This window comes from Panthera tigris, chromosome C1, assembly GCF_018350195.1.
Source record: "Panthera tigris isolate Pti1 chromosome C1, P.tigris_Pti1_mat1.1, whole genome shotgun sequence".
Taxonomy (NCBI): Eukaryota; Metazoa; Chordata; class Mammalia; order Carnivora; family Felidae; genus Panthera; species Panthera tigris.
The window spans coordinates 102092430-102112985 of NC_056667.1; the positions used below are offsets into that span (position 1 = coordinate 102092430).

Consider the following 20556-nt stretch of genomic DNA (forward strand, 5'->3'; position numbering starts at 1 on the left):
TTTTTTTTTTTTTTTTTTTAACAAGCACCTCATAGGATTCTATGTTAGTGTTTTTCAGGTTTGCAGCTAGTACAGCAGGATTAAATGACTTCTCTGTTTCAGACCCTGAGTTAACCATACCATATATGCAATTTCATTTCAGCATCCAATTACTTCAGTAGGTATGAGTGATCCTTATTTTATGCAAAAGGAAACTGAGGTTCAAAGAGGTTAAGCAAAATGCCTATTTAAATGCATTGCCTTGCTAAAGCCATGTTTTTTATTGCTTCCATCCAACCCTGCTGAAGGGTTTAGTGTGAAGAAAGGATGGGGCCTAGAATGTCTTAGTGAAAATTAGTTGTTTATCTGTTTTATTTCTTCCATAAATATGAATGTTGTCTGTGGCAGGCACTGTAGAGGCTCTGGGGATACAGAGTGAACAGGACAGAAAGAGTCCCCACCCTCCTAAAGATGATCTATCACAAGAGCCATGCATAAAGCAAATAATTACAGAAGTACATTTGAGGGGCACCTGGGTGGTTCAGTCGGTAAAGTGTCCGACTTTGGCTCAGGTCATGATCTCATGGTCCGTGGGTTCGAGCCCCCCGTCGGGCTCTGTGCTAACAGCTCAGAGCCTGAAGCCTGCTTCAGTTTCTGTGTCTCCCTCTCTCTCTGCCCCTCCCCTGCTCACACTCTGCCTGTTTCTCTCCCTCAAAAATAAACATTTAAAAAAAATTTTTTTTAAAGAAGTACATTTGGTTGCAGTTCTGACTAGTATTATTTATTTCGTGTTTTCCTAGGTCCCCATCTCTCATCCAGTGGTTGGAAACTGATGATAATTAATAGATAATTAATAATAAATTTGCCCTCAGCAAGGTCTTTCTTTCTTTCTTTTTTTTCTTAACCTTGTTTATTCCAGAGGCCACTTAAAATTAGAATAGGAGGGCTCCACGACATGGGTAAAGACGGAGTGTGTTAAGCCCAAGGCTTTTAGTAATTGTGTTGCCACCAAGGAGCGGTGGTAGTGTGGGCAAGGCTCACTCTCTTCCTGAGCCTTGGTTCCCTTGTCTACGGTATAAGGGAGCAGCTGTAGGCCTCTGAGGTGGCTTCACGCTTTGGGGTGTCTCCGAGTCTCTGCTGGACTGAGACGGGGGGTGCTGTCGGGACCTGAGGCAGAGACCAGAAGCAGCCCCTGACTGTGTGTGCTTTCTGCAGGAATGCCATGCTGAGCCTTTGCCTTGAGAATGCAGAGCTGAAAGAGCAGATAGGAGAAGCAATGTCTGACGGATGGGAGATAGAGGAAGACAAGGAGAAGGGCGAGGTGACGCTGGGAACTGTGGCAACCAAGGGGGGTCTGAATGAGAGTAGCCTTCAGGCCGAGTTCAGAAAGCTCCAGGGAAAACTGAAGAATGCCCACAGCATCATCAGCCTCCTCAAAGAGCAGCTGGTGCTGAGCAGCAGGGACAGGGATAGTCCACTTAGTCCAGAGCTCCTCGTGCGCCTGGCCCAGGAGATCGACAGGATGAATGCAGAGCCGGGCTGTTTTCCTGAGAAGTCCCAATGCCAAGAAGAAGAGCACGTGACCACGAAGCCCTGCCCCAGGCCCCAGAGCCTCAACCTTGGGGCTGCCCTCGCAGGGGCTGCCGATCAAGTAAGTGCGGAAGTAGATGGAATGAAAGACCCTTGGAGAAGGGCTGGAGGCAACACTTCCGTCCTGTGGGTCAGGAGGGACTGAGGGAAGGGCACCTTTGCACCACGAGCAGCAGCAATGTTCCTCACGCATTCAGCCTTTAGAAAGGCTTTTACAACATCATGTCATAAACATTACTTGAGTAATTAATTTCTCATACGTATTTCTGGAGTGCTTACTTTTCCAGATAACACAGTAGGCATTGGCAGCAGGCAGTAGGAGCTGGTCTCTGCCCTTTTAGTATTCAGAACAGTGGGGAGGGAAGGCGCGGAACACATTATTTCATAGGATGCGGTCTAGGGATGCCTGGAGTTAAGGCAGCCCAGACAAGTGGTGTGTAATGACATCTCTCCCTTATCACTGCCAGTTTCGTCACAGCTCATCACAGGTGTCTGCTCCTGAGGCTCAGGAGGGGCTAGTGGGGTCCTCTTAAGGGGAGGGGCTTTGCTGAGGGTTCAGTAAATGGAGAATGTAGAGGATTCTGAGAGCAGGGAGAAACAAGCAGAGGTTTCTACCCCTTCTCCTTCTAACCATTGCACGAACATTCGAGCAGAGCTCCCAGTAGACTCTACTGGCGATGTGCTATGCGCTGTAGACACAGAGATGAATGAAACATTATCCCAGGTCTGCGGGAGCTCGGTCAGGAAAGCAAGCAACTGCCAGTGGCATGAGGCACGCTGTGACAGACCCATGCAGAGAGTCCACAAGGCTCAGAAGGGGCAGCGGCAGTTGCTGCACAGTGCGTGACCTCAGACCACCCTGGTGTCTGTGCTGGCTCTTTTCACAGCTGGATAACCAGCCCCAGGCCAGAGACCCTGGGCCTCAGTCAGAATGTGGCCTTCCTGGATCCACCAAGCACCTGCGCTCCCAGCTGGCACAATGCAGACAGCGCTATCAGGATCTCCAGGAGAAGCTGCTGATCTCCGAAGCCACGGTCTTTGCCCAGGCCAATCAGCTGGAGAAATACCGAGTCATGCTTAGTAAGTCTTAGGCCCATCGTCACCAAGGCGTCTGTCTTCTCCCCGAGAAGCTGTGTGCTCTGCAGACTTCACTTTTCTTCCCCAGACTCGAAACCAGTGTCATCCTGACCCCGGCCCTAGAACTGTGGAAGGTGGATATGTAACTTCAGTCTGCACGTGGCAGAGAAGAATAAAGAACAAAGCAAGTTTGCAGTGAGCATATAGGGAGGAAATGGGCTAACATCTAGGTCTGCTGATTTTTTTATGTTTATTTTTGAGAGAGAGAGTGAGAGAGAGTGTGTGTGCACGAGCGGAGCTGAGAAAGAGGGGGACAGAGAATCTGAAGCGGGCTCTGTGCTGACAGCAGAGAGTCCGATGTAGGGCTTGAAGTCACGAGCCGTGAGATCATGACCTGAGCTGAAGTTGGGATACTCAACTGACTGAGCCACCCAGGTGCCCCTAGATTTGCTGATTTTTGGTATAGTCAGCAAAATGTCTTACCTCTCTCAACATAAACTGATAGTTTCTCTCCTTCTCTTGGCACCAGATCATATTCTTCAAAAATACATCATCATCTTTGGTCTAGAATCCATGCTTTCCAGGGGTGCCTGGGTGGCTCAGCCAGTTGGACATCCAGCTTCGGCTCAAGTCACGACCTCATGATTCATGGGTCCCAGCCCTGCATCGGGCTTTGTGGTGACAGCTCAGAGTCTGGAGCCTGCTTCAGATTCTGTGTCTCCCTCCCCCTGCCCCTCCCCCATCCACTCTCTGTCTCTCTCTCAAAAATGAATAAACATTAAAAAAAATTAGAATCTTTCTGATAGAACTTCCTGCAGTGATACAAATGTTCTGTATCTACATCACATCTGCTTAGGAGTCATGCTCATTCAACTTGGGAAATTTTATTTAATTTTAATTAATCTAATATGAAGTAGTCCCATGTGGCTAGTAGCAATCTTACTGAACAGTGAGGATTTAGATGCTTTAGGACTCTATATTAGTTCAGCTCCATTCATGTATTTACTGAAACTTTGTGGGTAAAGCACTTGCTAGTTTCACTGGGGCTTCTAAGGATAATATACAATGCCCAACTTAGAGATGTCTGGTCCCTACAAAGCCTCGGTTGTTGTAGGTGAGATCATCGGCAGCAGACATAGGCTCAACCCCATGGAAGGAAGTCCTGCCTGGAGTGGGTGGTCTCTTCTCCCACTTGAGTCCAAAGAAGCACCCATCCCACTCTGGCCCTGACCTCCTACCCCCTGAGGGCTAGGGCGTGTGCCACTGAGGTTGAGGGTGTATGTGGGAAATTCAGATCCTCTGTAACACCCTCTGTCTCTTCCCAAGCAGGTGAATCCCTGGTGAAGCAGGACAGCAAGCAGGTGCAGGTGGACCTCCAGGATCTGGGCTATGAGACATGTGGCCGAAGCGAGAATGAGGCCGAGCGGGAGGAGAGCACCAGTCCTGGTAGGAGCATGAGGGCGGGGCTTACCTGTCCACCCACATCTGGGGGGATGTTGGCCTGTCCCACCCCTGATGGGCTGGGGTTGGGGGTGGTGTTGAGGACTGAAGGGGACACAGGACCAGAGAGGACAGGAGAGTCTGGCAGAGAACTCTTGCCCCAAATGAGGCTGAGCATGAGTTTGAATTTCTATAATTAGTTTTCAACATACTGCCATTAATTAAAAGGAAAAAAAAAGTTCCATCCAACAGATTATTAGAAAAAGCTTACTTTTTAATGAAAAGACAAGATGAGCTGTTGGGGACGTGCTAACCCTAAGTTTAAAAAATTGTCCACAATAAAATGGCTTTGACTGTAGGGACACCCACCAAACAGAAATCGTGAAGAGAAGAAAAATGCTCAGTACAACAGAAGGTGACCAGACCTGACCTGCAGGGCCGTTGGGTGGGTAAGAAATACGATGTTTGAATGCTAGGAGAGTGCAGGGCCGAATAAAGTTCTGCTTCAACTTTTGCTCTAGTAATGATTAGCCCAGCCACAGAGCAGTTTTCAGCTACCGCAGGATATGCAGCTCTACTCAGGAAGATGTCTTTGTCTTTTCTCAGAGTGCGAGGAGCACCTGATGGGCTCACCGCTGGCCAGCCCCCCTGGGAAAAAGCCCTTGGAGAGCCATCGAGGGAAGCAGGAGTTCCAGGCGTGTGGAAAGTCAGAAGACATCTCTGTCCTCCATAAGGACATCAGAGACCTGAAGACCCAGCTGCAGAACGCCAACAAGATCATTCAGAACCTCAAGAGCCGGGTGCGGTCCCTCTCAGTGACAAGCGATTATTCATCTAGTCTGGAGAGACCTCGAAAGCTGAAGGCCGTTGGCGCCCTCGAGGGATCCTCCCCTCATAGTGTCACTGACGAGGATGAGGGGTGGCTGTCCGATGGCACTGGGGCTTTCTACCCCCCAGGGCTTCAGGCTAAAAAGGATCTGGAGAGTCTGATCCAGAGAGTGTCCCAGCTAGAGGCCCAGCTCCCGAAAACTGGAGCGGAAGGGAAGCTGGCCGAGGAGCTGAGGTCAGCCTCGTGGCCTGGGTAAGGAGGGCACTCTTTGGACCCTTGTTTAACTGATGCTGGCTAAGTTTGTGTTTGAGGCTGGGTAGCCCGGGCAGGTGGAAGAGAGAACCAGTCGGGGCAATCAGCAGAGCACCTCTTAACAGGCTAGGCCTAGATCTGAAGAAAGAACAGGTGGGCCCTGCTGGGAGACAGCAGCTCTCCGGCATTTCATCTCAGGAACCTGTTAGCAAAGTGACAGGATATGTGGTGTAGTAGTAAGACCGGCGTCAGACTGCCTGGGTTCGAATCCTAGCTCTGGCACTTTCTAGCCATACCACTTACTTGGACTTTCTGGGCCTACTTCTTTTTCTTTTCTTAAAAAAAAATATATTTTTTAGTGGTTATTTATTATTGAGAGACAGAGAGACAGAGCACAAGCATGGGAGGGGCTGAGAGACAGGGAGACACAGAATCTGAAGCAGGCTCCAGGCTCTGAGCTGTCAGCACACAGTCTGGGCTTATTTCTTTACCTATTAAATGAGGATAGTAAGAGAACCTATCTCAAAGCCTGGTTGTTAGGTTTAAAAGAATTAGTACAGGGGTGCCTGGGTGGCTCAGTCAGTTGGGCCTCCGACTCTTGGTTTCGGCTCAGGGCATGATTTCACAGTTCGTGAGTTCAAGCTCCATGTTGAGCTCTGCACTGGTGGCTCAGAGCCTGCTTGAGAGAGATTCTGTCTCTCCCTCGGTCTGCGCCTTCCCCACTTGTACACACACACACACACACTCTCTCTCTCTCTGTCTCTCTCAAAAATAAGTGAGTAAACATTTGAAAAACAAAAAGAATTAGTAGAAGCACTTATAATTACATAACACATACTAAGTCCTCAATACTATTTACCAGGACTATTATTGATATTGGTACTTTGTGTTGAAAACACTGGGTAGACTTCCATCTCGGTATCTGTCCTTGTTATCTGCACTGAGTGTCAAACCACTTAAAAAGCTTAGTGGCCTCAAACAATAGTTTATGTGGATTGGGCTCAGCAGGGTGGTTTTCACTGGGGGTGTCTCTCATGCAGTTGCCATCAGATGGTGGCTGGGGCTAGAGTCATCTGAAAGTCCTGAGTGGGCTGGGCGTGGCTTCTTCAATCACACATCTAGTGATGCAGTGCTCCTTGGCTTCTCTCTTTCTCCATGTGGCTTCTTGTCTTCTGGGGTCTTTCTTCCTGGTGGTGGCCTCTCATAGTATGGTGGTCTCAGGGTAGTTGCCCTTCTGCATGGCAGCTGGCTTCCAACAGACCAGAAGTGGTCGTTGCCAGGACAGTTAAGAGCTAGACTTGGCACCGTATCACTTCCACTATAGTATCTTGGTCATAGTGGTCACAGAGCTTGCCCACATTTAAGGAGGTGGAGAATAGCCTCTACCTGCTAATGAAAGAAGAGGCAAAGGCATGTTGCCAGACACTGTGTGGAACCGGAACTTGTATAATGACCATCTATAGATGGTCTTTGAAACAGAAGGCATGAAAGATTCCACCCAGACTTAGGACTAAGTCATTCTAATCACTGAATTTATTTTTTAGTATTTATTGGGTATCTATTTAGTGTTTATTGAGTATCAACTGTGAGTCTACACTCTACTAGTCCTGGAAGGAGTATAAACATTGCCACTGTATTGACCTTAGAACTTAGGATCTGTTTGGACATAGAACAATGGCATACTAAGTTGTTGTAGTCATTTGTCAGAGCAGGATATACTCTTAAATACCATCTTTGGTTTATGTGCCAGAATTCAGCTTGTGGGAGCTCCTTAGAGATATTCTCACAGAAATCTCTACAGAGGCCCAGGATTTAATATTCACTCTTTTTCATTCTTTTTCCTCTTCTCTCCTGCATTAGGAAATATGATTCCCTGATTCAGGATCAGGCCCGAGAACTATCCTACCTACGCCAGAAGATAAGAGAAGGGAGAGGTATCTGTTATCTTCTCACCCAGCATGCAAAAGATACGGTAAAATCTTTTGAGGACCTTCTTAGGAGCAATGACATTGACTACTACCTGGGGCAGAGCTTCAGGGAGCAACTTGCCCAAGGAAGCCAGCTGACAGAGAGGCTTACCAGCAAACTCAGCACCAGTAAGTTGGCCACAGGGCTTTGGCACATTCTCAGTCACTCCCACAGCCTTTTAACCCACGTCCTGCTTCCACTTCCTTTCCTGGGGCCATTACAGGATCAGAACTGGTTGGTGGGTGGGCATTGAGGTGGAACACATCTCAATGGGTTGGAGAGGCCATGATTGCAACTGCAGAAACTTGAGCACTGGTGGCAAGTGACCTTTAGGGAAGTAGGCTGTGTCCACCCAGTGTTAAGAGATCGGAGGACCTCATCATACTGAAAAGAGCCTGACCTGAGAATTTCAAGACCCACGCTGTGGCCCAGATGCTGCCATTAACTTGCTTTGGGCAATGGCTTAGCCTTTCAGTGTCTCTGTTTCTTTGTTTATTGCATGGTATCATACATGAGTATAATTCAAATATAGATAAAGCACCTTGCCCTTTGGACATGGTCTAGGCACCAAATGTCATAGTGCAAAGGCTGGGAATATTGGTTATTATTGGAGCCCTTTACTTCAAAAAAATTTCCTGAGAGCATCCAAGGGAATATAGCAGGATGAGTCTTGGGAGCCAATCATCCACATGCTGGTGGCAGGTACAGAGGTGGGACAGGGATGTCTGTCATCTCCTCAGAGCAAGAGTGGGTTCTACATGAATGCTATGATGGGACACAGAGCATACATCTGGGAATCCATCTATGGCAGGCTTGGAAGTTAGAATGTTCCAGAGAGAAGCTGGGCAAGTGCCTTTTAAACTTCTCTGCATTGATTTAGGGCAGAGGAAGTCACGATGCTGATACCAGGTCGGGGAGGTCTGCTTGGTGAGCTCAGGAGAGCCTACAGGTCTCCCCTCTGAGGGCACAATCTGAAGCCTCTCCGAGCAATCCTCCCAAGCATCCTGGACATGCACAGAGGAGTCACCATTCTGTACCCACAGAGGCTCCTCCTGTAATGGGGGAAGTGGGACCTGTTTAATTTCTTACCATTTCTTTCTGAATTTGGCTTGCAGAAGATCATAAAAGTGAGAAAGATCAAGCTGGACTCGAACCGCTGGCTCTCAGGTAATTTGAGATAGGATCTGGTGAAGGAATCAGGAACAAGGCCCAGGGGGTCCAGGGTGAGTGCAGCTTCACAAATCAGGGGGCAGGAAATGCTGATTGTAATGACTTCATTCATTCATGAAACATCTTACTGTTGTGCTTAGCCTAAGTCTTTACTCTCTTTTGATATAATTCTGTTGATTTCCATTTGCATCTTTATTCTCCAGACCCAGAGTCGGACTGACCCAAAAGTAAACTAACCAGGTTTCAGGGGCCCTTAGCACTCCGAAGCCCCTCCCCAGCTCTCCTCCTGTGTGTTTAAAGACGAGATGTGCAGTGCTGAGTTGGCTTACCCCGAGTTGAGTTGACAGCTAGCTTAATAACCGTCCAATCTCCTCAGGGGAAAAAAAAAAAAAAAGAAAGAATCCATTCATAGGGGAAAGGCCTAGATGTTGCAGATCCCTGCGAGGCAACAGTGCCTTAGGAACCAGTTTTCAACAAGTCACTGCATATAGTCTTAAAATGTATGGTAAAATATGGACTCAAAATCCATTGTAGCCACTAGTTCAGGCCCCTTTGTGTCAGAAGTGTGCTTTGAGACCACATAGTGCTTTTCAAGATATGTGTGGTGAAGAACAAAGTGTTCTGTTTTTGTTTTCACACATATGCGCTGGACCCTCAACCAACGAGATGATTCCACTTATACTGCTCTTGGTTGCCAATGGCAATGCTTACCTCCAATTTCTGTGCTTCTCTTCTTGGAGACTGGTAACCAGCAGGTGTCAGCCCACAGCTCTGCTGGGGCCACATTTGGAGCAGCAGTGCCTTAGAGGGGTGGCCGAGTGTCTGCCAGTCCCCAGAGTATCACGCGGCCAGTGCAGTGGGTGGCTGTTGTTCCTCCACCCCCTCACCCCACCTATTCTCTGCTCCTAATCAGAGATGGGTTATTTCAATGGTTCTTTGCAGGAATGGTTCCCTTGACTTCTGTGGTTTTCCCATGTGCCTTCATCAGGACTAGCTGGTCCGGTGACCTCGGCTTCACCTCTTGTTGCTTCACCCCACAGGCTCAGCAGGGAGCTGCAGGAGAAGGAGAAGGTGATTGAAGTCCTGCAGGCCAAGCTGGATGCCCGGTCCCTCACGCCCTGCAGCAGCCACGCCTTGTCAGACCCCCAGCGCTCTCCCAGCAGCTCCTCCTTCCTGTCTGATGAGCTGGAGGCCTGCTCTGACATGGACGTAGCCAGCGAGTACACACATTACGAAGAGAAGAAGGCTCCCCCCAGTCACTCAGGTAGCCTCCACTTTCTGAGTGGTACCGCTTTTACCTAGTCTGAGAGGAGACGTCCATAACCAGGCCTTATAAATCCACCTTGGTGTGTATCGGGCTGAACATGGCTGTGGGACCAAGCGCCAAGCATAGGCCCCAGTGGCTCAGGATCTTTTTTCTGCTCATGACTCTGGAGTTGTCACTGGGTCTCCACTGGATGTGCATGCTGGTGGACCCAAGGTGAACCACAGTGGGAAGAGGGAGAGGATCCTGGCAGACTTTTCTTCCCCACTGTCTCCTGAGCATGGACTGTCTGACTGACCTGCCTCTTAAAATGGGATATCTCATCCCTCCTGCAGTGATCTTGCTAGCTGCATTTCCTGAACGGTACCCCCCAAGTATCTGTCAGTGTTCACAGATGCTGTCGGGCCTGCCTGGTATTTTGGGAGGCGCCATTTTCATGGTCTGGGCCCCACTTTCACCTCTGAGGCAGCCTGCCTCACTAAGGCAGCTATCTGCAAGCAAGAAAATGAACGCTGCGCACAGGCTTTGTGCTTGGTGCTTTCCCAGAAAGCAAGGCTCTGCCCTGGTACCCCTGGTTAAATATAAGGCCAGATTCCCGTTCTTTGTGGACCACCAAACATTTTCTTTCATTCATGGGTTTTGTAGATTCCATCCACCATTCGAGTCATTCTGCTGTACTGTCTTCTAAACCATCAGCAACCAGTGCACCTCAGGGGGTTAAGGCCGAACCCAGCAGCAACCCCATCAGCTTGCCAGCTCCCCAGAACCCCCCCCAGGAGGCCAGCCAGGCCCATCCAGGTATGCGACAGCCAACATGGCAGGAGCTTTGTCTCCTCTCCCTCAGCTGCCTCTTTGACTCTTTGTCAGGGACCAGTGTGTCCACTGTAAGGGGCTGGTATGCATCAAATCCTAGACGAAACCAAGGGACCATCCTAGTTCACTAATTGTGTCTGAGTTTTGTCTTAAATATTTTAGAAAAATCAGAAATCTACAACAGACTTTGACCTGTGTACCCATTTTGACCAGCAGTTGGCCAATCATTTTAAAGCTAAACATTTTCATTTCTTTCCTTCACTTCGCCCTGGGGAGCAAAGAGGCCAAGTGATTCTCCCAGGATTACAGTAGCCAGAGCACAGAAAGAAATTCACAGCTATTGCTTGCCTATAAGCAATACCCATTTTATCCACACTGTGGGCCTCAACAGCTGCTCAGGATGCTTCAGCATCCTCAGCCAAGAGTCTTTTCACGTCACGTGACCATCCGTGGATTTAGCCCTTGCTGTGTACATGATGCATATCCTGGAACCGGTTTGAGGGGTACATTTCATTTACCTGTCCCAGCCTACTTGCCGGGGGTGTGCTGTTCATTTACAGCTTCGCACCAGTGATGGCCGGGAAGGGCAAAGCTTGTCCTTGCCTCCTCCCTCCTGCCATGACTGGCTGGTTTGTGTAAGGTGCCCCCAGAGAGCACAGTGCTTCCTTCTACTGCCCCATCTCTCCTGAGAACAAGTCAGCCAAAAGCTTAAGAAAGGGATGTGTCTGACTCTGAGCCTGGGCTCCCAAGTTTCTCAGGCAGAATAGGCAGCAGCTGGCCCAGAAAATCAATGGGGAAAAGCTGTCTGCCTAGCACCATGGACATCTGTGTAAATGCTTTGGGGTCAAGCAGAACAGAAGGCCAGGGGTTTCAAAATCAGAATGCCTCCCTGAAGGATGCCTGGCCTCTGTCACTTGGCAATGGGGGTGTCTTTGCAGTGTCGCCCTGATAGTGTGTCAGCACCCTGGGGCAAGGGATGTGATTTAGAATATAATCATCTTCCACGGGAGACATTCTCCACAGGTCAGTCTTGGTTGGTTTCTACTCCCTTTGTGGGCTACCTGCCATATAACTGTTTTTAGGAAAAAGGAGACAGAGTCAAACAACAGAACATCCCAGGGTTCCTAAAGACCTGTCTGTAGCTGGGCTGTATAATGGTCATCTGTGAAGATGTTTTTAAATGCAAATTTCTAAGCCAGACTCCCAAAGTTTATGACTTAGTAGATCAGGGCCTGAAGAATCTGCATGCATTAAGAACTTTTCTTAAGTGGTGTGAACACGCAGACAGACATGCAAGCTATTGTGCCTAAGTCACTTCAGCAAGACCTTTATTTTTCATTTGGTGAATGAACATGTTGATTTGAGATTCTGAGGTTTGTTTCTGCTAGAGTCTTGAATTACATGCATTAGGAAGGCACATTCCCCACAGTCCGGGCACGCTCCTGCCCTCCTTGGGGTGAGCCCTCATGCTTTCAGAAGAGTTCGAGGTGTAGGAAGAGTCTTGTCACAGGGGCAAGGGCCGGCAGGGACTCTTGAGAGCATTGAGGCCTGGCTATGCTGACCCGTCCGTGCCTCAGATGGCTGGGATGGGCTCTCGTAGCTGCCGGGGCTACAGTGGCACCACCTTGCCTTCTGTAGCCAGTAGTTTCTAAGAGGGCATAGGATATGTATGCAGGTACCGCTGGCAGGGGAGAAGGCGGAGAGGTCGGCCAGCCCTGCCTCTTGGGTAGCAATGCTCGCCCTTCACCACATTGAATGATAGCCAACCCCAAGGAGACATCTGGTCAGGGCACAGTCTCATCTTCTCAATCTTTCACCCATTCCTTTCTCTCACTTTCTTTCTAATGACGTGTCTCCTTTCTCCCCAACTTTCTAGGCCTTCATTTTCCTTCCATACCCTCGCTGGCTAGCCTTCCCCAGGCACCACTGCCCTCAGCTCCACCCAGCTTCCTGCCCTTCAGCTCCACTGGCCCTCCCCTCCTTGGCTGCTGTGAGACACCCGTGGTCTCCTTGGCACAGGCTCAGCAGGAACTGCAGATGCTGCAGAAACAGTTGGGAGAAAGTGAGCACTTCCTGCTGCATTTGTGTGCTTGGCAACTGCAGCCTCGCCCTGTGTGGCTCTGCATGGCTTTGGCTTCGAGAGTGGAGTCTTAGAAAACAGCATAGGGCATGGGCTTCACCAGCGGATGGCTGAGGGACGGCTCTGCCTGCTTGTTTTGGAGATGTGTTTACTGTTATCTTTCTGGTGCGTGTGTCTCATTGGTTCCTCAGGCCCTAGACCTGGTCCTATCCCCCTGCTGACAGTGTGGGGCCCCACCAAGTATGCTGGAGCCTGGTGATGTGTTTATTGTCAGGGCACGAGAGACAGCTTGTGTGCCGTGCCTACACAAGACACAGCAGCCATGAAGAAGATGGCCACTTTCAGGGGGACCCTTTCCATGCCTATTATATTCTCCTGCTGTGAAATGCTTTTAGTCAAGTTCAGATCCTGACACCATCAGGTTGAGGGCAAAAAAGGTAGTAATGGAGGGATTCAGAAGAGGTGACAAAGCCCATATTCCTATTGCACAAGGTTCATTTCTACCCCTGGACAGGTGACAGGTGGGCGGCCAGAACCCGAAGCACAGGCTGTGACATCTGATTGTGAATTCTGCTCTCTGACTCCCAGAGATAATTGATCTTATCAGTTAGAGACTGTGTATAGTATCTTTTTGGAAAGACTTTGATACATGTATGGGCTGGATGCCGCATCACAAAAAATTTTGTGTGCGATCACTTATAGCTTAAAAAAATAAGAAAAACCCTCATGTGAGGAATTTGCCTTCTAGTAATGCTTTTAAAATAAACTAGAAATCACACTGAAGTTTCCTTAAAACCACATTATAAGCCTGTAAAAAAACAAACAAACAAAACACCTCAGGTGAGCCAGACATTGATGGTAAGGGTCACCACGCACAGCGTCCAGTGACCTAAGACCACAGCCAAGAATACATATATCTGAACCCCCAAATGTTGTTTATACTTGCTTATTTCTTTTGATAACCCTGAAAATGAATTCACTGTCTACTGTGTCTCAGTTTGATTCCCAGAACCAACTAGATAAGATCATTTTTAGGAGGGTTCGTACATCTCCCTTTATACAGCCAGTGAAGTCTCAAAGATTGCCCCCTACTTATTACAGCTTTGCACAGGTGTAGCACTCTAGGCTTACCCAGCAACATGCGCCTGGGCTTGCTTTAGCTTACCTGAGCCCCACATGACTTGTGTGATAGGAAGAACCAGAGCAGGGAACTAGGTGAAGCTCGGGGAAGTCAAGGTGCTTGTTTAAGGTTACTCGTAAGTGGTTGAGATGGGCTTGAGTCCTTGTCTTCTGCTCCTAGTCCCATATCTCCAGTATAACTTCTCTGCCTACGATGGTTTTGAAGTTTATTTATTTGTTCTGATAGAGACAGGGGGGCAGAGAGAGGAGAGAGAGAATCCCAAGCAGGCTCCGCACTGTCAACGCAGAGCCCGACGCAGAGCTTGAACCCACAAACCGTGAGATCATGACCTGAGCCGAAGTCAAGAGTCAGAAGCTTAACCAACTGAGCCACCCAGGTGCCCCATAGGATGGTTTTGTTACCGTCCCACTCAGAGCATGTGGCTGAGCTAAACTTAAATTCTCGAAGCCCCTTGTGGCCATCTTTTCTTTTTCTCTTCAGAGATCCATGGAAAGTTCTGATGTCTCTGACCTAGAACTTATTATTTTAGCAGTTCTGAAACCAACAATTGATGAATAACAAACTTGTCTCATGTCAAAGTGGCAAGAGTGTTCCCAGGCTTACTTTTCTTTTCCTTTGCCTTTCCATATTTGTCAGTTTGTCTTTGTCCAAAAGGAAAGATAGGAGACATCTGTGCATGAAAAAGGGTCTGCTGTTACGGGTTGAAGTCATGTCTCATCTGAACCATTGACCAGAGTTTGGTGAGGAAGCTTCCCCACCAGCTTTGGTGAGGAAGACTGTAGCCCTTTCTTTTTCGTTCTGACGCACAGTCCTCTCTGATGGACCACAACTTACCAGTGTTCCTTGTTTGCCTTAAACCGAGCTTCCATGTGGACAGTGGTGCATGGCGGCTTCTCAGGTCACTGTGGGGCAAAAATCTCCTTGTGCTAGAACCTGTCTGGTGTCTTTGCATGGTTTAGGGCATGTGCTCTGTGTTGTGTGGCCAGAGGAAACTGAAACATGAGAATACTGATCACTGGTACTCATAGACTTGGAACCTTCCATGACCTTGGCTAAAAAGAAGCTGTCAACAACCCCTGATTTCCCCTTTTGCCTTGTGTTGGGCTGGGGCAGAAAGGGGTGAAAGAGGTAGGAAACCACATCTTTACTGAATCCCAAGTAAGATTTAGATGCTGATATGTTCATCCCCCTCTTTAACTCCCAGTGATCCTCAGGAACATGTGGTATTTTGCAAATCGGGGAAGGAGAGACCCCTGACAGTACTTCTCAAACTTTGCTGCCCATTAGAATCACCTGCGATGATTTTAAAACATCCAGTGCCCAGGCTGTACCGGTTAAGGCAAAAATCTCCGGGAGGTCTAGGCCTCAGGATATACTTGTTTACATTTCCCAGGTGACTCTAGTGTGTAGCCAAATTTGAGAACCAGTTACAAATGGAGATAAAAATTGACAAGTGCCAGTTGCATTAACCCCTCAGCGGAGTTTGGCTTGGTTGGAGGGAAAGAGGTTGGTTCCTCCTTGCTTGGGTGGAGCTACCTTCTTACTCTGCTGCCCATGATGATAAACCCTGAAAGAAAGCAGCCTTCTGGACATGAATACCCTAAAACTACAGCCCTACCCACCTCTCTCTGTCTCTCCCACAGGCTGGGCTTCCTTTTACATAGAAGCAGAGATGATTAGGCACAGGGGCAGGCCCATGATTTCCTAAGATCTAGGAAAGCATCAGCCTATGAAATGGAAGGTCCTACATCCCCCCGTGGATGCTAGCATTGAGCACACCCATGAGCAGGAATGTGCCATATGCCCTGACTTTGGGACTGAGTTCTGCTGGAACTTCCCTGGACTCCATCATGAGGAATTACAGTAGAAGCCAGGAGTGGGGCCCCTGGACTTTTCCTTTGTGTACACTGGTGACTTTCGGATACTTTATCCATCCTCTCTGCCTCTTGGTGTCTCAGGTCAGCAAATACATGGGGTGGAAGGTATAGCCTCTAGGATATGGTCTTCATCTGACTGGTATTCTGCAACAGACTGGGATCTCCGACACCACACGTGTCCCCTTTAGTGTCCATTCTTAACAATCCCACACTTCCTTGCTGGTCCTGCCCTTCCCATACTCTGTTCCTCACTCATGTTTCTTTCTGCCCAGGCATCAGCACCGTCCATCCTGCTTCCCCAGCTGTGCTGCCGAGCAACCATGTAGAGGCCAGCTCCTCCCGCTACCTCAACCCTGCCCAGCCCCACTCACCTCTGAGAGGCAGTACAGAACTGGGCAGAATCCTGTCCCCTGGCTACCTTGGCAGCAGCAGCCAGTGGGATGTGATGAGGCCTCAGAAAGGGAGCGTGGCAGGCGACCTGTCCTCAGGCTCATCCGTGTGTCAGCTGAACTCCAAACCCACAGGTAAACACAAAGCTGAGCAGGTCGGCCTATGAGATGAACTCTCATTTAGAGTCTACCGCTCTCTTACCTGGGCCAGGGGCATTTTTTATTTCTCCTCTAGTCCCTGGCTCACAGAGTTGGGAGGAAATGAAAGGGCCCTCTCAGCTCAGCCCCACATTAGGTGAGCTCAAGCCCCACTCTGGGCTCTGTACTCTCTCTCCCTCTCTCTCTTCCTCTCTCTCCTCCTCTCTCTGCACCTTGTGGGATTCTCTCTTTCTGCCCCTCAGTCACCTGCACACTCTCTAAATAAATAAGTGAATGAATGAATGGATTTTTTTAAAGGTCTCAGTGCTGAACCTTTCTTTCTTTTTTTTGTGTGTGTGTGTGTGTGTGTGTGTGTGTGTGTATTTATTTTTGAGAGAGACAGAGTGCAAGCTGGGGAGGGGCAGAGAGAGAGGGAGACACAGAATCCGAAGCAGGCTGTAGGCTCTTAGCACAGAGCCTGATGCAGGGCTTGAACTCACAAACTGCGAGATCATGACCTGAGTTGAAGTCGGGCACTTAACCGACTGAGCCACCCAGGTGCCCCTCTTTCTTTCTTTTTTTAATGTTCATTAATTTTTGAGAGAGAGAGAGAGCGTGAGCAGGGGAGGGGCAGAGAGAGAGGAAGACACAGAATCTGAGGCAGGCTGCAGGCTCCGAGCTGCCAGCACAGAGCCCCATGCAGGGCTTGAACCCACGAACCATGGGATCATGACCTGAGCCCAAGTTGGTCGCTTAACCAACTGAGCCACCCAGATGCCCCAGTGTTGCCTTTCTGAGTGCATCCTTTCAGCCCCTGTGCCATGCCAGGGACTGGGAGAGTCAGGGACACACTTGTGCTGTCACGTTCAGGTCATTAACCACACAGGATGAGTTTGTATCCATGTACTTTTACCTTAGGCTTTCTCTCTAAGGCTGGAAGAAGGGCTCAATGCCTTGTTAAAGAATGTTCAGTCGAGAATCAGGAAAAGGAACGGTCTCAGGGTGGAGTGAGGCCCTCCCTATCACATTCAAGAGAGAAACTCACACTCAGGAGGTCACCACACTTTTCTTGATGCTTCCATTTTATTTTTTTAAATATTTATTTATTTTGAGAGAGAGAGAGAGAGCAAGCAGGGGAGGGGCAGGGACTGAGGGAGACAGAATCCCAAGCAGGCTCTGTGCTGACAGCCCCGCCCCCCTGCAACGTGGGGCTTGAACTCATGACCATGAGATCACGACCTGAGCCGATATCAAGAGTCAGATGCTAAACTGACTGAGCCACCCAGGTGCCCCTTCAGCTGGTTTTCTAAACCATGTGGAACTCCCTTATACTTACCAGTTACACTGATCACTTGATCACTTGAAACTTCCTCACACTTACCCCCGTGTGGAGGAGGCCCATGGGGCATGCTTAGGGCCACACTGTCCTGGGTATGAAAGCTGGTTTCCTGTTTAAGGAAAGTCACTGTGCTCCTGAGTGCCCCTGCGAGAGAGAATGCAGTTGGCAGAAGGATGGGGCTGTTCAGGGATCCTGCAGAGAGGCCCCTGGCCAAGCCCCTCCCCGACCTGGGTGCCACTAGTGACCAACATTCTCCATCTCCCACTTCTTTCCTGTCCTGGCGGGACGGCTGCAGGGGCTGACCTGCTTGAGGAACATCTTGGTGAGATCCGGAACCTACGCCAGCGCCTGGAAGAGTCCATCTGCATCAACGACCGCCTGCGGGAGCAGTTGGAGCACAGGCTTAGCTGTGCGGCCCGCGGGAACGGTAGGGGAGGCCCCAAGCCCAGCCGCCCAGCTCTGGTCGCAATTGGGGAGCTTCCGAAGGGAGGGCCCTGAGGCTGAGCCTCACACTTTCAAAGCACCGTGCTGGGCTTCAACTCCACTTGCTCTTTCCAAATGGTCCAGCAAGGCAGGTGGGCCAGATACTATTATCCTCCCTTTGTAGATAGACCCGAGCTAAGAGAGAACTTTCCTCATGGCAGCACTAACAAATTGTGTCCACAGAGTGTCCTACTTTTTCTCGTCCCATCCTTAATCTGCTCCCAGAACTGCCTGCTGACCTCTCTGTGTCTTGTCTCTGCCAGTGGTAGAGCCAAGTCAGCGGGGGATGCCCCCAAACACTTAGCACGGTGGCCTTTCTCCCCACAGTCTCCTCCCAGGCTCTTGTCACTTGGAGGCCGTTCCTTCCACACACCCTTGTCCTGCCCACAGCACAGCAGCAGCCATTTAGGGGCAAGAGCTTCCTGGACAACCGCAGCTAGGTCACGTGGTGACTGAAAGGAGGCACACCGAAACCAGGCATTTGGCCCATCAGACGTTGGGTCCAGGCCTCGAGTCCCCAGGCATTCCTGCTGGGTTGGGACAGTATTTCTGGAGATACAGAACGGGTAACTTCTGAACGCATCTGTTACCCAAGTGTGTAACTGGTCTGCTTATACTTTCCGGGACAGGATCCACCTCTAATTTCTACAGTCCCAGCCTGGAACCCACACCTCAGCTCTACAATGAGAACAGAGTCCTTAAGGAAGAAAACCGGAGCCTTCAGGCTCAGCTGAGTCATGTTTCCAGAGGTAGGTGGTAAAAGCCACCAACCGTGCTCATTCCCGCGTCCCTTTCCTCCCTGGCCATACCAATCACCAACTGGAGAAGCCAAGAGAAGAAGGTGGACATCACTGCTAATCAGATCCACCAACCCAAAGTCCCACGGCTATTCTCAGTCTAGGAAGGGCTACTTCCGGAGAGATCCCAGCCGTGGGCCCTCACACTCCTAGGCTCCAGAGACACATAGAGCTCTCACAGAGCTCTCGGATCTCCACCACCTCTGTGCAACCCATAAATACTCAGATAGTCAATCAGTAGTTATGAAATGGATACCAGTTAGGCCTGTTCTACCTGTCCAGACCTTACTGCAGCCCTGGGTGTCCCTCCTGGTACTGATCTGCCATGCTATCTCCTCACCACCTCCCCTCACACACACACTCAGGGTTTCTATCTGGTTAGTAATCCTCAGGACTCAGTGTCTGGAGGCACCAGCAAAATGTTGTTCAGAGCTTTCCCAACACTATTCAGTGGGCATCCAAGGGGGTCATTTCCTCTGTAACTTGGGGGGGGGAGGTGGTGCTGACCTGAGTCTTAATTGACTTGATCAAATCAATATGTTATCGATAACAAATTATGTTTATTTGCAAATATTTATTGAATAGCCATACAAGACTAATCGTTTCGGAAAGGATTAAGCCCAGAATGAAAGAATGCTTGTAGAACGGGAAGACACATCAAGTGATATTTCTAAATTTGCCTCTTCCGAGCGGGAAGATGTGAGGGGAAAGGTCATAGATGGGGCAGGAACAAGACTTCACAGATAAGAGAGGAGGCACAACTACCAAGCCACCTTCACATGCTGGGACAGGCTAGCACAGACCTCACAGTGGGGAAGACGCTAAGATGTGAGCAAGTATAGTCTGCCAGGCCCGGGGACGTCCCCCAAGAGGACTGACAGAACCTGCAGCCTGATGCTGAGTCTGTGCCAACAGTCCCTGAGAAATCCTGCAGATCAGAGAGATACCACAAGCCCAGAAGAGACCAGATGTCCCCATTTTCAAATTGATGAATATAATAGATTCTAAAAACCATAGACAAGGAATCTTGATGCTGATCTTAGGCAAAATTCAAGAATGGGTTATAGTGTGGAGGGCATGGGAACTTAGGAAATAGCGTTAGAAACAGGAGCATTTTGTCTAAGAACAAGGGAGACCTTATGGAATGAGAAGATCAAGGGCATTGCAGGGCGGGGGCTCCACATTCCCCAGGGTTCGTGGATGTGGTGAGCCGATGCCCTCTGCCTCCCGGGGCAGCTGCGGCACACGCTGGCCTCCCTGTTGCCTGGGTGCTGCGTGTAGGGATAGATGAACTTGGGCTCGCCTTCCCGCTGACCTCTGGCCCCACGGTGTACAGAGCGCTCCCAGGAGACGGAGTGCCTGAGGGAGGCCCTGCTGTCCTCTCGGTCCCGGCTTCAAGAGCTGGAGGTGGAGCTGGAGCACCAAAAGGGGGAACGGCAGCAGCTTTTGGAAGACTTAAAAGAGAAGCAGCAGGAGATCTTGCATTTCCAGGAGGAACGACTCTCCCTCCAAGAGAAAGACTCCAGGTAAGAGGGAGCCCAGTGATACAGAAGGTGGCCCCATTTTCCAATGTAGAAGAAAGGATATTGGCAAGACAGGCACTGGTGCCTTTTGGAACCCTCAGTTTCCCCTCTGCTCTTCCTGATTTATGGGTGACCCTGAGCAGAGGGAAGGACTTCTCTGGGAATGCCTTTTTCACTCCAAAGTTGGGAGAGTAAAACCCTGTTTTAGAAGGCTCATCAGCATATCAGATCCTGGAGAAAGAATGTTGTCATCCTTCCAGTTAGTTGAAGGGTATTAGTTTCACCATAATGTAGGAAGCATCTGCACTAGCCATCATGCTGGGGGCCCCATAACTGCCCGTCACCGTGGAAAGAGCACCAGTGGGGGGCAGTGACAATACCCAGCTTGTGTGTCTGCTCCTCACCAA

The 20556-nt window shown here is 49.6% G+C and overlaps 1 protein-coding gene across 5 annotated transcripts in view; it reads left to right on the top strand.

The window, feature by feature from the left end:
* PDE4DIPP2 (myomegalin) overlaps window positions 1-20556 on the top strand; it is an 81027-nt gene that overhangs the window by 47534 nt on the left and 12937 nt on the right. For 2 of the 5 annotated variants that reach the window (XM_042993915.1, XM_042993916.1), the window contains exons 20-32: window positions 1195-1630; window positions 2457-2649; window positions 3973-4092; window positions 4693-5167; window positions 7028-7263; window positions 8251-8302; window positions 9346-9569; window positions 10215-10367; window positions 12259-12444; window positions 15753-16004; window positions 17642-17773; window positions 18459-18578; window positions 19963-20152. In XM_042993915.1, the coding sequence (XP_042849849.1) occupies window positions 1195-1630; window positions 2457-2649; window positions 3973-4092; window positions 4693-5167; window positions 7028-7263; window positions 8251-8302; window positions 9346-9569; window positions 10215-10367; window positions 12259-12444; window positions 15753-16004; window positions 17642-17773; window positions 18459-18578; window positions 19963-20152 (2769 nt within the window). Of the gene's footprint in view, window positions 1-1194; window positions 1631-2456; window positions 2650-2734; window positions 2780-3972; window positions 4093-4692; window positions 5168-7027; window positions 7264-8250; window positions 8303-9345; window positions 9570-10214; window positions 10368-12258; window positions 12445-15752; window positions 16005-17641; window positions 17774-18458; window positions 18579-19962; window positions 20153-20556 lie in introns of those variants that run through there. The other 3 variants (XM_042993917.1, XM_042993918.1, XM_042993919.1) reach the window with 2 other exon arrangements.